At 34.8% G+C, this 17,019-nt stretch overlaps 1 protein-coding gene across 1 annotated transcript; it reads right to left on the bottom strand.

Annotated features, from left to right (window-relative positions):
• Positions 1–248: 248 nt before the first annotated feature.
• CA1 (carbonic anhydrase 1) lies at positions 249–14,103 on the bottom strand. Its single transcript, XM_069465610.1, has 7 exons — positions 14,067–14,103; positions 9,655–9,852; positions 7,991–8,109; positions 4,861–4,956; positions 3,910–3,972; positions 1,312–1,467; positions 249–368 (listed from the first exon to the last, which is right to left on the bottom strand). The coding sequence occupies exons 1-7, from the start codon at positions 14,101–14,103 to the stop codon at positions 249–251; spliced, it is 789 nt and encodes a 262-aa protein (XP_069321711.1).
• Positions 14,104–17,019: the final 2,916 nt, after the last annotated feature.

Genomic DNA, 17,019 nt, shown 5'->3' with positions numbered 1-17,019 from the left:
TCCACAAAATAAACTAGAACTTAAGTATAAACTTATGCTTACAGATTACTATTTGTAAGCTTACAGATTAATATCTGAGCATAAGCATTAGGAACTAAAGTTAAAGTTTTTTGTTTCTACAGATTAAATTTGCAGGTATGTTGTCTTGCTAGCATTGAAATAAGTTTGTTTCTTAAAAATTATTATTTTACTGGATTGTGTCAGAAGCAGGGCTGTATACTTGAGGAAGGAGAAGTTCCTTCTTGGGCTCATGAGAATGAAGCTCTCACTGTTCTGCCCTTCAGAGGCTGGGGCGGTCGGTTGTTGTGCAGTATGGGGACAGCATTATCACCTTCGACATTCGACAGAAGACTGCGGAACTGTGCCAGCTAGAAGGATGAAATATTTAAAAAACCCATTTAGTAAAGTTATACAAAGTACTTTATTTCTAGTATTATTGAAGCTCTGATATTTGGAAAAGTGAAGTTTCGCCAGTGGGAAGGGAGAAAGCCCCAAATCCTTCACATTCCTTTGAACTAGGCATTTTGCTTGAATTATTGATGATTGACTGGGTTAGACTACCAACTTTCTCCTTTCAACTGGGGTCCTTTAGGAGAGTGACTTATCATCTTGGTGTCTCAGTATCCATAGAGCACCTTCTTCATTGTGTTGCTGCGAATATTAAATGGGTTAATGGCTGTAAAGTACTGGGAATGATGTGTGTGTAGCATGTACCCAGTATATGACAGCAATAGGCTACAGTGCTTGTCTTGTAGGTGTGTTAATAGAGTTGGCTAACAAAACATACGTAAGACACCTAATAAACGTAGTTACACAATCAATGATAACTATTATCATCATTAGTATAAACAGTAATTAATGAGACATTTTGTTAGATATTTAAAAGCTTAAACTCCAAAAAAAAAAAAAAAAACTGAAACAAAAACGTTTTGCCGACTGTCAAGGTATGCTGGTTGAGAGCCACAATTCCCCAAAGTCTTAGTGAAACTTTTAGTCACAGTTTTTCTTTTGTTTCTGAAACCCTTAATAAGATATTTGACAAAGTTGGATTTTAACTTATTAAGGAGGAAAGAATGGGGGGGTTCTAAATCTCATATTTTTTTCTGTATAAAGTAAAAAAATAGTATCATAATGCACATTTTTGATAATTCAATAGAACTATGCCAGAAATTAATCATTTTCAATTGGAAGGGAAAATAAACTTCTCACAAACCTAACTGAAATAATAATCTCCCCTACTGATACTATTAATTGAAGTGATATTCCTGCTTTGCATTTCCAGTTTCCACTCATTTGCCTTTGATACTCTACCTGTTCTGAGCTCACACTGATGTGCTCCTTACAGATGATCCAGGTTATACTCTCATAAAGAGGAGGATGAGTCAGAGAGCCAGGGTAGGTCCAGTAGTCCAGAGATGAAGGAAGAAGTGCAGAGGGGTCAAAATTTGTGAATGGGGCTCGTTTGCCCTGGAAGAAAAAGATAAGTATATATTATTATATGCTGACATAAAATACTTGTATCAATACATGTGATATAAATGTTATATTATCTTATTATATATTATCTAGAAATTTTAGCTAAAATTTAATTGATTTTTTAATATTTGGTAGTTTATGACTGGTTTGTTCATGGATAAAATAAAAGCAACAGAAGAGCAAGGATGAAAAATGTGCTACATGTGATTTTTGACCAAGAAATTTTCCTCCTTTTTAATTTGGTTGAAGATAAGCAAAGCTTCAAACAAATTTTTACAATCTATGTTCTTTAAAAGACATTTAATTTCCAGTATAAAGCATTTCTGGTTTCTTTAGGAATGATACCAGATTCTGTTCTAATGGCAAAGATATTTCTTGACATGTATATTGGTTACATTTTAGTTTTATTCTATTATATTTATTCCCATTATCTTTTCTGATAGATTGTTATTGATGTATAGAAAATGTACTGGTATTTGTATGGTAATCTTTTATGCAATCAACTTTACCAGACTTTTATAACGATTCTGTTTTTTAGTTGATTCTTTTCAATTTTTCAGATAGGTGTCAATAATCATATCATCTGCACATGATGATAGTTTTGTCTTTGCTTTTCCAGTACCTATGCTAATATGTACTCTTATTTCTTCCATTATTTTATTTTGTTGATTAGGACCTTTTTATAACTTTCAATTGTGATGGTCACAGTGGCACTTTGGTCTTGTTCCTAATTGAAATGGAAATGCTGCAAATGTTTCCCTATGAAGTTTGATGTTTGATCCAAGTTTTTAGATGAAATTCTTTATCAAATTCCAGAAAGTTTCAGAGAGTTTTCTTTTCTTTTATTTTGTTTTATTATCAGAAGAGGGCATTGAATTTTATCAAATGTTTTTTAAGCATCTAAAAAGTTGATGAGAGGGTTTTTCATCTTTAATTTGTTAATAGAATGAATTATATTAAGAGATATTCTAATATTGAAACATCATTGCATTTCTGGGATAAACTCTACTATTTCAGAAACATTACTCTTTCAAAATACTGTTGAATTTGATTTGCTATAATTAATTTTAGAATTTCTTTTAGCTATATTGCTAAGAAAGATTGGCCTATTGTGTTTTTTGCAGTTTTCTTACCCTGTTTTGGTATTGGGTTTCATTAAGCTGATGGGATGTTTTCTGTCTATTCCCTCATATGGGTAGTTTAGTTAACATTATGATTTCTTAAAAGTTGAATAACACTTCCCCATAAAATGATCTGGGCCTAGGGTTTTCTTTTAATAAATGCATTTGACTATCTTTTCAATTTATTTTTAGGTTCTCAGTCTATTTAGGTTTTCTAACTTCTTTTGAGTCAATTCTCTTACTCCACATTTTCTTAGGAAACCATTCATTTTATCTGTACTGGTATATCGTTATAAATAGTTTTATCTTTTAAAATTTTCTTCTATATCTTTAGTTATGTTATATTTCTTATTTCTAAAATATTTTGTATGCATGCCTTTTTCCCCTTATCAAACTTGCCAAAAGTCTGTTTTTTGTTGGTTCTTGCAAAGAATCAATTTTTCATTTTGTTGATAAAATTTTACCCTGTACTTATTAATCATTTTTCTTTCTTATTTTATTATTTTCTGTTTTTATCATCACTAGTTATTTTCTTCTATTTCTTTTCATATGTTGTTATTTTTTGTATTTTTGAGTTGAGTACTTATTTTTATCTCTGTCATTCTCACTTTACAATACATTCATTTAAAGTTTAATCTTTTCCAGAATCAGCACAAATCATATTTATTTTAGGTAAAAATATGAGTCCTCCACATTGTGCATAAAAATGAGAAATCTCTGACTTATGGCTTCACTATTTTATTTTAAAATAGTAATGCTAAGATTGGATATGATTCAGAAAATCCGTCTGTTTTTTGAGTTGACAAGTGGGAATCATGGTTATCAAATATTGTATATTAATGGTATTTCAAAAGAATATCATTAATTCCTGAATTTTTGTACTACTAAAAAAAGATATTTTCCTTCAAGAAATGGAAAATAGGGCAATGTATGTAGCCTGATATTTTGTACCCCCATAATGAGCTGAAACACAAACAAAAAATAAAAAAAAAAAAAGAAATGGAAAATAATTCACATTGCATTTGGATATAGTTTTTCAAGCAAATTTGAATGTCTATGTAACCCTATTTTTCTACAGGTCATATCCCACTGAAATCAGTAAACAATAACTACAAAAAACAAAAACCAAAACAAATCCCTGCATCAGAGACTTTTTCAAAAGCAGGCAATATCTAAGTTGTATCTTGATTTTCAGATTGGTAGCTTTTGCTCCAGTCTCCCTACTCCCTGCTTCAAATACATAATGAAATGATTTCCATAGTGCAGTGAATTCTTGTTCTCTGATTTAAACTAACTTATTTAGTCTACTTACCTTATTTTTAACAGCGCTTAGAGCATCAAGTACTTTCTGCAGCTTTGGGTTGGCCTGACCAGCCTGAAGATTAAAAAAAAAAATAAAGAATGAGATAAAGATTGTTATCAAACACTGTTTAGCTAAGTTTTTAATTTTTTTTCAACAACTGGTGAGAGCTAAGCTGTTTTCTCTCTGCCTTAGAGGAGGAAATCTTTCAAGATGTATATCTTTATGGGCCTTTGTACTCTATAAATTGTCCATAATGTATAACTACAGATAAAGTAACAAAAAGCTTGATTTAAATTAAATTTGAACAAGATGTTCAAAATAATACAAGGAAAAATCTAGAAATTTAACAAAACTGTGATATAATAAACAAACCTCTTATTTTTAGTCCATTCTATTTGTTATAATTAGTATAGTTTTTGGCATATTATAAATGTTTGATAAAGGTTAACTAGAATTACTACAGTTCAAAATGTTACTTAGTTACCCAAGCATACTTAATATAATAATAAATTTCTTATAGAACTTTCAGGGATTCTCCTACAGAGGATTTGAGCAACATCTGCCCTTTAAAAAATCAACTGAATTTTCTTTATGGGGAAAAATCCTTTTAACATTTCTTCCCTGATGGGATATTAAATTGATAAATTCCTGAATACACGACATAGAAAATTTAGAGAAGAGAGAATCTGGAAGAACTGGACAATAAAAATTTCCTTTCTCCCCATGAACATCTTCCTATTTCACCCTCACCTGAAACTTACTTCTATCTTAAGAGTGAAAAGCAGAGAGAAAATCAAGCAACAAAGTACTGGAGAACTATTTGTTCACCTGTAGTCATCAGTAGGATGGGAACTTTCCAGAAAGAAAGGCTCAAATATCTGTTGCCTTATTTCATCCTAGTTTGAAGTCTAATTGGTAAGAAATAGTATAAGCAGAGGTGTGTAACTATCTATAACTCACCTTCATCAAAACAGCAATAATTGCCAAACCGTCAGCCTTTGAGGCAGCTTCAGCAAGGCTGGAGTACTTTGCAGAATTCCAGTGAGCTATGTGAAGCTAAAAATGAGAATATAGTTAATTCATTATTTGTACCAATGTGAAGACAAAAGGCAAATGATAAGTTAACTTGTTACTATATCAAGACGTATCTTAGCTTAGGTAGATAAAACTTATAAAAACCTTTATCCAGTGGATTGGAAGGGTTATGTTCTCACTCTTCAAAAAAGATTATCCATGTGCTGAGTAGAGTAAGTAGAATCGCAAATCCTGGAACTAGTAAGTAAAATCTCTTCCCCTACAGTATCATTAACTATTTAATATTACTCCTTTAAAAAATACTTCTCTTTGGTATCAAAAGATCAGGAAAGCTGACTAACTTTAGGAAAAAATTGAAATAATTTTCTGTTACTGAGGTACTTCACAGTAACTTTATGAGTAGGGGTCATGACCTTGGGAATTGTGGCCAAGATCAGATTATCTTGAGCACATCAGTGTCCTCTCCAGGCACCTCTCTAATCAGAATCTCCAGCCTAACTTTTCTTTGGAACTCTAGACTTATATCTCCAAGTATGTATGTATGTCTTCTTAATATCCTCTTGATATCTCTACATGGATGTCTAACAGACATATCAAACTTAACATGGCCAGAATAGAACCCTAGATTTCCTCCTTGCCAAACCTGCTTGATTTTCACTTCTTAGGAAAAGGTAGCACCATCCATCTAATTGCTTAGTCAAAAAGTATGACAGTTATTAATTTCTTACTTTCCCCACCTATCAACATCCATGTCTTATAGATTATATCTTTTCACTTGTTCACAAGTTGGAGTCTTTGCACTATCTGCCGATTTTCTCTGGAACTTTCTTCCCCATAGTCTTTGGACTGCAGGCTTTTGCCCTGAATTAGGGCTGAACTCAAATGCCACTCCTTAAGGAATCCTTTTCTGTTCATCCAGTATAAAGGAACCACCATAAATCAACTCATTTTTTTCCATAATGTTTATCTAATCTCTCTTCTTCCTTTTCTCCTTCCTTCCTTCCTCTTTCCCTCCCTCCCTCTTTCCTTTCCTTCCTTCCTTCCTTCTTTCTTTTTTATTTTTCTTTCCCTTATCAAATGCAAGTTCTAATAGCAAATACTTTTAAAAAACATTACCTGGCATATTGTAGATGTTCAGTGAATATTTGTTGAATGAAAAAAAAGAATGATTAAAATAATATATTAAGAGAGATCACTTCTCATTGTAATTTCCTTTGACCATGCCAGTCTAGATTCTGTCCCTGCTCTTAATGATTCTTACAACTGACTATATTCCCATGGTGCTTTGTGAATAGACATCTTGCCATTTAGTACTATGTTTATTTAATCACAATCATTTATACCTATACTGCCCGGCTTACGGAGTGCTTGTGTCTTATCCACAGAAATGTAAGTAATGTTACTGGGCACTTACAGTGTGAAAGGTGCTGGTCTAAGTGTGAGTTTATATGAGTTTACTCATTTTATCCTCTCACCTGTATGAGATAGATACTAGTATTATATTATCTAGACTCTATAGAAGAAAATACTGGGGTACAGAGTGATTTGTCCAAAGTTGTACAACTAGCAAGTGGCAGAGCTTTGATTCAAATCCTGGCAGTCAGCTCAGGAGCTCGCATTCTTAACTACTAGGCTGTACTGCCACTCAAACCTAGTGCACCACAGGTAGCCCAACTAAGTTCACTGACTTGAATTGAATGACATGTTGAACTTTGTGGCTAGGTATCTGTCATCTCTGTCCTGGATTATTTTTATTTTTCTCTATTTAGATGAAAGGATCGCTGATTTAGATTTCTTGGATACTGCCAACTATCCTTCCACAAAGATAACGCTAATTTAGGCTCCTGGACTGTTTGATTTCAGTCTAACTTCAATTTTATGGAGTAGAAATAAGGAAAAACCATTTAATAGATTTCTATAGCATTTAAAAGTATTAGCCATGTTTTACAACATAATATAAAGCAATATTTGTATACAAACCCCAAATCTTCTATCAGAATAAAAGATGTACATACTTTGTAAACACAGGAATACATCTTGTAAAAATCAATCTTACATAATTGCTTTCATTAGTGCATAAGATGTACATACAGATGTATTTTTTTGGTAAAAACACAGAAAAAAACCCAATAAGAACAAAAATCAGAAGACATTGTGATCACTCTCAACAGGGTCCAGTTATATAAATTATGATATATTAACCCAAATGAAGTACTATACTATTAATAGTAAAAGAATGAGGTGGAATCAAATATTCTGACTTGGAAAAATGATCATGATAAATTGGTAAGTGGAAAAAAAAAGCAAGTTGCAAAACTATATATGTTACAAAATTCATTTTATGAAAGTAAAAATTAAACAGTCAACCTGTTTATATGGGTGCATGTGTATTATTATATAATTGATACATATAAAGTAAGAGAAAAATATCTCCCATTTTAATTTCCCAGAGTTTCTGTTGTCCCTTTTTTGCACATGTGTCCAATTTCTCTATGGATATACAGACAATATTGTCTTGCAATAGATCGCCAACTTCCATGTGAGGGCAGGTCAAGAGGCCACAGGGTGGTGGCCTCAGACCCTCATCTGGTGTATGCTGCTCTCTGTGACCATTGCTGTGATTAAACTCGAGCTCTGGGTAGAGTTTTATTGAGTGTTTTAGCTTGGCCACATCCACATTATTGGTGTGCCCAAACTTGAACATTTAAATAAAAAAGAAAGAGTGGTATATTCCACTTGGGGTCAGAGCTATAAAGGAGAGTAGTACCACCCCTTGAAGCTAGCATCATGTCAAGGTAACAATTTTTGAGGCTTTCTCAGGAAAGGGTGAATCTTGAACTCAGGAGTTCTGCTCAAAATTCAGCTGCCTCTTTCCATTGAAAAATTTCCCTCTATTGCTAAACATAATGTGTCTGTGTTTCATTTTAATGGAGCCTGGAGATTCCTTACAGAAATCAGCATGCTAATTTCTTTCACGTCATTATGGTGGTGTCATGATGTAAGGGAGCTACTGCACTTTCAGTGTAATTATCTTTCACTTACTAAATGACATTACCTCTGCAGAATACTTGATTCCATCCACTGTGTGCTCAGAACCATAGTCATTTGTACTGCCCCAGTGAAAATGGAACTGATAGAGCCGATAGTTTTCAGAGAGAGGACCGCCTTTCAGCACTGGAAGAAAAGGGAACTCACTGTTAGCCTTATGATTGTAAGTTCCTGCTTATCTTTGCATATAATATAAACCAACACTAAATTGTATAGAGTAGAAATGAAAAAAAAAAAAACGCTAGAGCCAAAACTTTCATTATGTTTTTTCCTCCACATCCATGATGATGGCATTCATATGTATGGTGTGCTCCTGACTATGGTGTTGATGAGATATTCTATGAGTTATATACAAATCCCAGCACAGGAGCTATAGTTTTACCTATTTCTGACTCCAAGAAAGCATATTCCAAGGTAAATGCATTGTATGATTACAGGACTGTCTTTGAATCTCCTTTAATTTGCAAGTTTATTCATTTATTCTTTCAACAAAGACTGTATAGGCAGTATGCATCAAAATCTTTGGTCATTTATTTTGACTAACAAATTACTCATCACCTGTTTTGTAACTGATGAAGACACAACATTGTTTCTTGACAACTTTGTTAAAAATCCCTGGTCAGGGACCAAAAGAAAGTGCCAGTGGGACAGTGGGGTCACTTTTAAAATTTTAACATTGAATGATCCTGCCATTTGGAGAGTTGACCCAGTCATATGAGTAACTAAACACATATAATACCAGATCTAATCTAATATTAATAATTAACATAGCTCCAAAGTGCCTAAAATTTAGGCTCAGAACCTCATCGAGAAGTGCTAAAACAAGTTTGGCTTTCTAAGTCAGTCGTAGAACTGTTTTTTGGAATGGCTATTTAACAAATTATTCAATAATCTTTATGAAAAGCTGAGTGTGCTGCAGGAAATGTGCCAGATTCTGGATATGAGGATAATTCAGTCACTTCCCTATCTCTTTTTTCTACTATGCTCATCCACCCTTATCCCAATTAGAAAATATTTGTGTTTTCAGTTTTTTTTTTTTTTTTTTTTGAGACAGGGTCTGGCTCTTTTGCCTCGGCTAGAGTGCATTGGCGTCATCATAGCTCACTGAAACCTCAAACTCCTGGGCTCAAATGATCCTCCTGCCTAAGCTTCCTCAGTAGCTTGGACTACAAGTGCGTGTCACCATGCCTGGCTAATTTTTCTATTTTTGGTAGAGATGGAGTCTTGCTCTTGCTCAGGCTGGTTGTGAACTCCTGACCGCAAGAGATCCTCCCACCTCAGCCTCCCAAAGTGCTGGGATTACAGGCATGAGCCACTACACCAGGCCTACCTTTTCAGTTTTTATATTTATAGTGACTGGTTCACTAGACCTTTTTGGAAAAATACTGTTTATTTGGAGAGAGTGAAGTGAACATTAAGATATTGGAATGGCCAGAAGAAATGGGATGGTGGCATTGAGAAGGACGGAAAAAAGACAGAGCTGGGAGTTCCCAAAATCATATTTACCACTTGGATATTTTCCAGCAGTCCAAGATGCCTATCAGATTATGGCAGTGTTACACACACAGGCACAAAAAACTTATGATGGGTATGGTGTTTCTTAAGCCCCATTGTTTTAATTTCCCCAGTAGCTGCTAAGAAAAAAAATATTAGAAGGTTCTTTTGGCCCACCTGATCGGTTATCACTGTCCTCAAAATTTACATGGAAGGAATGTCCCACGTTGATAATTTCTTTGGCTGTGGCTGGATTGTAGGAGACACTGATGGGCTTCAGAGAGGCATCGTATTTGGCTTCACTGGTTTTTATATCAATAGGAGACTGGTTATTTCCATCAGCAATGGGATACAGCTTGCTCCAGTGTTCAGGACCTACCAGGACAAACATAAGCATAAAATCGAAACTTTATCAAATGCTTGATTCCAAGTTTTAGGAGTATAACTACCTGCCTGTGTATTAGATTAGGGTTTATTTAGGTGCCTAAATGATATTAGGTTTAATGGAAATTCTGTGTTTGAGAATGGCTTTTTTCTATACCATACTATAAAGCAGTATATTTGTCAACACTAGCACTATAGGTCTATACTCACAGTCTGTAAGATCCGACTATGAATATTTTACTATTAGCAATATATTTCTAATACAAGTATACCTCATTTCATTTTGCTTAACTTTATTGCACGTCCTGGATTTTTTTTTTTTTCCAACAGCACGTGTTCACTTTGTGAACTCTGTATCACAGTTTGGTAATTCTCACAATATTTCAAACTTTTTTACTGTTATTATATCTGTTATGGTGACCTTTGATGTTACTGTCATGACTATTTGGGGGCACCACTAACTGCCCATATGAGATGGGAAACTTAATCAATAAGTGTTTTGTGTCTTTGCTTCACTGGCTGGCTGCTTTCTCTCCCTCTCCTTCGGCCTCCCTATTCCCCAAGACACAACAATATTGAAATTAGGCCAATTAATAACCCTACAGTGATCCATAATATTCAAGTGAAAGAAGAGTCGCCCCTCTCTCACTTTATATCGAAAGCTAGAAATGATTAAGCTTAGTGAGGAAGGCATGTCACAAGCTGAGACAGGCCTCTTGTGCCAGTTAGCCAAGTTGTGAATACAAAGGAAAGTTCTTGAAGGAAATTAAAAGTGCTACTCCAGTGAAAAAATTATAAGAAAGCAAAACAGCCTTATTGCTGATATGGGGAAAGTTTTCTTGATCTGGATAGAGGATTAAACAGCCATAACATCCCTTAAGCCAAAACCTAATACAGCGCAAGATCTTGACTCTCTTAAATTCTATCAAGGCTGAGAGAGGTGAGAAAGCTGCAGAAGAAAAGTTTGAAACTAGCAGAGGTTGGTTCATGAGGTTTAAGGAAAGAGGCCACCTCTATAAAATAACAGTGTGAGGTGAAGCAGAAGTACTGATATAGAAGCTGCAACAAGTTATCCAGAAGATATAGATTAGATAACTGACTAAGGTGGCAACATTAAATGGATTTTCAGTGTAGATGAAATAGCCTTTTCTTGGAAGAAGATGCCCTGTAGGACTTTCTTAGCTAGAGAGGAAATGTCAATGCCTGGCTTCAAAGCTCCAAAGGTCAGGCTGACTCTCTTAATAGGGGCTAATGCAGCTTGTGACTTTAAGTTAAAGCCAATGCTAATTTACTATTCTGAAAATCCTAGGACCCTTAAAAATAATCCTAAATCTCCTGTGCCTGTGCTCTATAAATGGAACAACAAAGCCTAGATGATACTGCTTCTGTTTTCAGCAAGGTTTCCTGAATATTTTAAGCCCACTGTTGAGATCTATTCCTCAAAAAAAAAGATTCCTTTTAAAATATTACTACTCATTGACAATGTACCTGGTCACCCAAGAGCTCCGATGGAGATGTACAAGGAGATTAATGTTGTTTTCATGCCTGCTAACATAACATCTATTCTGTAGCCCATGGATCAAGGAGTAATTTCTCCTTTCAAGACTTATTATATGGGAAATATATTTTATAGCTGCTGTAGATATTGATTCCTCTGATAAATGTGGACAAAATAAGTTGAAAAATTTCTGGAAAGGATTCACCATTCTAGCTGCCCATAAGAACACTGGTGGTTCATGATAGGAGGTCAAATTATCAACATTAAGAGGAGTTTGGAAGAAGTTGATTCTGGCCTTCATGGATGACTTTGAGAAATCCAAGACTTCAGTGGAGAAAGTAACTGAAAATGTGGTGGAAATAGCAATAAAACTAGAATTAGAAGCAAAGCCTAAAGATGTGACTGAATTGCTGAAATCTCATGATAACACTTTAAGGAATGCGTAGTTGCTTCTCATGGATGAGTAAAGGAAGTGGTTCCTTGAGATGGAATCTACTCCTGGTGGACATTCTGTGAATATTGTTGAAATAACACAAAGGATTTAAAATATTATGTAAATAGTTAATAAAGCAGCAACAGGGTTTGATAAGATTGACTCCAATTTTGAAAGAAGTTATACTGTGTGTAAAATGCTATCAAGCATTGTGTGCTACAGAGAAATCTTTCATGAAGAGAAGAGTCAGTTGATGTAGTAAACTTCACTGTTGTCTTATTTTAAGAAACTGCCGCAGCCACCCCATCTTTCAGCAACAACCACCACGATCACTCAGCAGCCATCAACATTGAGGCAAGACCCTCTACCAGCAAAAAGATATGACTCACCGTAGGCCCAGATGCTTGTTAGATTTTTTAGCTACAAAGTATTTTTAAATTAAGGTATGTACATTTTTTAGACATAATGCTATTGCACACTTAATGGACTAGAATATAGCATAAACATAACTTTTATATGCACTGGAAAACCCCAAAATTTGTGCGACTCATTTTGAGTGATATTCGCTTTATTACAGCAATCTGGAACTGAACCCACAATATCTCCAAGGTATGCATGTATAATATTAGGTTATTAAGTATGAAATGCCCGATTTCCTTAAGTACTAAGTTTGACAGTTGATATCTCTGACATTTCACTCTGACACTTCTTTTTTTTCTTTTTATTGTGAAGGTACACCCTCAGTCTAGCAAACGCATAGGATGGCTTATGATTATCTTTCAAATTTTTTTTAGAGCAATTTTTGTGAAACCATGGATAAGTCAAAATTTCGTGTTATTTTTGAATATGAGTTCCATTGTGGAACCAATGCAGTGTAGAAAGCTCAAAATATCAACGAAGTGTTTGGGAAAGATGTGGCTAATGAACACATAGTATGTCGATAGTTTGAGAAGTTCCGGGTACAGAAGCTGGATAGATGGGTACCGCACGAATTAAATGAGTGTCAGAAGAGAAATTGCCTCGAAGCTTGCCTTTCTTTGCTGTCACAACATAAAGGTGAACCGTTTCTACACTGTATTGTTATGTGTGATGAAAAATGGATTCTTTTGACAATCACAAGTGTTTGGCACAATGGCTGGATAAAGAGGAAGTGTTAAAGCACAGTCCAAAACAGAATATTCATCAAAAAAGCTAATGGTGTCTGTTTGGTGGTGGAGCACTGGTATTATCCACTACAGCTTCATAGAACCTGGTCAGTCAATTACAGAAAATGTCTACTGCAACCAATTAGAGGAAATGATGAGGATGCTTGTGATTAAGCAGCCAAAATTTGTCAATAGAGAGAGGTCAATCCTCTTGCAAGACAGCCCTTGACCACATGTCTCACAAACAACATTGCTCAAACTACAGAGGCTGGAGTTGGAAACTCTCTGTCATCCACTGTATTCACCAGATCTTGCACCAACTGTCTACCACTTCTTCCAGGTTTTGGATCACTTCTCACAAGGATAAATATTCAATTTTCAACAAGCTGTGGAAAACCCCTTTCGTGATTTCATTGCCACTCACTCTCCAGGCTTCTTCATTGCTGGCATAAGCAAGCTACCATTAAGATGGCAAAACTGTGTGGATAGTTTAGGCACATACTTTGATTAATTATATTGCTTCTTGTTTGAGATATAATAAACTACACTTTTGATTCAAAATCGGACATTTCATATTTAATGACCTAAATATAAATCAAACACATTTTGTCGACAAGAATAGCCCATGGACAACTGTTAAGAATACATGTAAAGAGGCCGGGCGCAGTGGCTTACGCCTGTAATCCTAGCACTCTGGGAGGCCGAGGCGGGTGGATCGCTCGAGGTCAGGAGTTCAAGACCAGCCTGAGCAAGAGCGAGACCCCATCTCTACTAAAAATAGAAAGAAATTATCTGGCCAACTAAAATATATGTAGAAAAAATTAGCCGGGCATGGTGGCACATGCCTGTAGTCCCAGCTACTCGGGAGGCTGAGGCAGTAGTATCTTTTAAGCCTAGGAGTTTGAGGTTGCTGCGAGCTAGGCTGACGCCACAGAACTCACTCTAGCCAGGGCAACAAAGCAAGACTCTGTCTCAAAAAAAAAAAAAAGAATACATGCAAAGATATTATAATTATTTCAGCAGTTCAATTAACCTGTGGTGGTATAGTTATTTGAAATGTTTAATACTTCTTGTATTGGAAAAGGAAATAAGCTATTATTTAGATCTATGCGAACATAAGAATTCTTACCATTTTTGCCATCATATCCCCAGTCTGAACTTGCCATGATCTTCTATTTAGTTTTCTTTTTCTGAAAACAAAAATAATGCCTTGAATAACTAACTGAAACTGTGCATGCAGTAGGCACCGTAAACCACCACTTGGGTGTTTTTATAGAAACTTCTTTGCCCTTAAAAGGTCACTATTACATCATCTCTGCTTATCAGGAAGTACATATATCTAAAAAAAGGTGTTGTAAAAAAATTCTACAAGGGTTACATCAGTTTCAGCTGTTTTAATCTCATATATTATGAAAGAGAATTATCAAAATCTTAGATTTTATGAAACCAAGTCTTTTTCACCCATGTTAGTAGAAGATATGGCTGAATATTATCATATACAATTCTTTAGACATCCTAAATACTTTGTGCACTTAAGATTTCCAATTCTACTGTTGCTAGATCCTTAAGCAATACTAGCAACAATAATTTAATAATTTAATAAATTTAATAATTTAATTTAAATTTAATTTAAATTAATTATCAATTTAATAATTTAATTTATGTGTTTACAGGCTGATTGGAATTAGTATTGTGATGTTAATTTAAAATCAGATAATGAAATTATTAATCATTTGTAATATATGTTATTCATATGGGTACATTTTATAGACATGCATTTCTCATTTTGAAGCAATATTGGAATTCATAAGTGGAGAAGATTTTATTAATATTAAAGTTAAATATGGCCAAATATTTATTTATTTTTACACATCAAATAGGTCTGCGGGAATAAAAGTCTTCTTTTTTATGGTTCTATGCAATTTGTAAATCACTTTAATATTATTTCACTATCACACATGCACACACACAAATTCTATTAAGTAAGAATTAGCATTTTGTAGCTGAGAGATGTTGAAGGATTTTGCCACAACTGGCAAGAAACCAAGACATCGGCCTTCAAATCTAGTTGCTTTCTTCACTGTTTGCTTGTACCAAATGCTACACTGGGTGAGCTATGAGGTGGATAATTCCCTAATTTTCCTTTTATGACCACAATTCTTGTAAGTCCAATTTAAGCCTGGACCAAGAAGAGAATCGACAGCTGTTGAGTGATAAGAAGGTCCACAGGACTTTTCAAGGAGGCAAAGAAAACTTTGATGTGTCAGACTCTGGCTGGGTCCACATTTGCAAGCCTTAAATGTGCTCAAATGAAATACAACCAGAAAAATAAGCTTCCATGATAATGCTTTTTTTTTTTTCGTGCCATGATAGTCATACCTCCTTTCACACTGTAGAATTGTCTGAGCTGAGCTGCCTGCAACTCCTAAAGGACGAAGGGGACCAGGGACAATTTTTGCAAAGGCTAACTAGAGCCACGTTTGTTCCTTTGTGGCCAATGATACTGCACAGCCTCGTATACAGGGTGGTCTACGGCTCCTGAACATCCACAGAGTGGGGAGAGGCCCAGGCTCCCACTCTATGGCTTCAGGAGGCATAAGGAGATATTGCTTAACAAAGAACTCTTTTTTAATGTGCCATCTGTTGGATCAAGTGCCGTGTTAAAATCTTTATATGTATTAATAAACTTAATTCTCACAATAACCAAATTGGGTATTAAAACCCCAATGAGAGACCTGTCTTCCATGATTTAAACAGCTGATTAGTTGAAATTGCTGTATTTATATGCTGTGCATGTTTATGTTATCAAAATAAAACTCTAACATCTATTATCAAAAAAAAAAAACACCCTAATTGTGCATTAAAAAGTTGAGACTCAGAGAGGTCAGATATCTCCTCAGGGTTATGAGGCTTGCAAGTGGCTGCTTACATCCCATAAGCCTAGGGTTTAAATTCAGATCTGTTTAACTCCAAAGCTTATACTCTTTTTCACCCTTCCACTGTCAACACATGCCCACTGACTTCCAGTTAATTCTATTTTCTGGAGGATTGGATTAGTTGATGTGGCCTAGTCTGGCTCAAGATGACCAACAGTCAGGCTTAGTCCCTGGGCTTACTTCTTTCCAGACTTGGTCTCAGATTGGTCAGAAGCCCATGGAGTGACAGCAGCAGGCTACCGTTTGCCAGATAATTTACCTTCTAATATTGGATACTTCAGTAAAAGTAACTGTTACGTTGAACTACTATATTAATCAACATATATGAAAAAAGGCAACACCTTTTCATTACATGATTTCATAATAATTTATCACATGAATGTTGTAACATTCCTAGGGATGACAATTCATTTAAGCTTTAGGTACAAAATTACTTTGAACCCTAACTATTATGACCTTTTATTTTATTATGTACCCAGGGTGTGTTTGTGTACTCCAACAAGCAGAAAATTACATTGAAAAAGGACGTAAAGTTGAATGAGCCCTTATGATTTAAGTCCTAACACCTCTCCCATTTACCTTTGTCCCTCTTTTTCTGCTCACAAACTTTGCTTAATATCTATGCCAAATCCAAGATGCATTACCTTCACTTTCACCTCTAGCCTCCTCCCAGTATACTTTTCCAGGATAATGATCTTTGGACTGCTTTTGCATATCAAGAAGGAGTTCAAGCTATACAACCTCTCATTTCTAAACTAACAGTTTATTTTCTAAGTCCATCAAATATGCCAACACATGTTAAAGAAGGCTTTTTGGTTTCCCTGGTAGACTATTATGAGTAAATATATACGTACTTGAAAATAGCTAATGGAAAAATCTACATTTTAAGAAAAGTAATGCAAAAAGTGTATAAATACTTTTGATATAGAATTGCTTAATTCTATATGTTAACAACATAAAGAAGTATCAGGAGTGCTCTAAAATTTACTGTTACTATTAAAGAGAATGGTTTCACACTGTATTCATGCTATAAGGTAGTGGTGTAGGCTACAAAAGGATACTATTTATTGAATGATTTCCATTTGTTGGGTTCTTTAAAATAAGAATCTAATTCAATTCTCACAGCAGACCTAGGGGTTAGGTTAG

Source organism: Eulemur rufifrons, chromosome 3, assembly GCF_041146395.1.
Source record: "Eulemur rufifrons isolate Redbay chromosome 3, OSU_ERuf_1, whole genome shotgun sequence".
In the NCBI taxonomy this organism is placed as follows: Eukaryota; Metazoa; Chordata; class Mammalia; order Primates; family Lemuridae; genus Eulemur; species Eulemur rufifrons.
Note: the sequence above shows the minus strand (reverse complement) of the source record. Positions and strands in the feature narration are given on the sequence as shown.

What these genes read in the sequence shown, in the direction of transcription:
- CA1 (XM_069465610.1), bottom strand. Translation starts at nt 14,103, where the DNA reads ATGGCAAGTTCAGACTGGGGATATGATGGCAAAAATG. An exon ending in GGGATATGATGGCAAAAATG is followed by an intron (nt 9,853 to 14,066) that starts GTAAGAATTCTT and finishes TTGTCCTGGTAG; the next exon opens with GTCCTGAACACTGGAGCAAG. An exon ending in TAAGCGCTGTTAAAAATAAG is followed by an intron (nt 1,468 to 3,909) that starts GTAAGTAGACTA and finishes TTTTTCTTCCAG; the next exon opens with GGCAAACGAGCCCCATTCAC.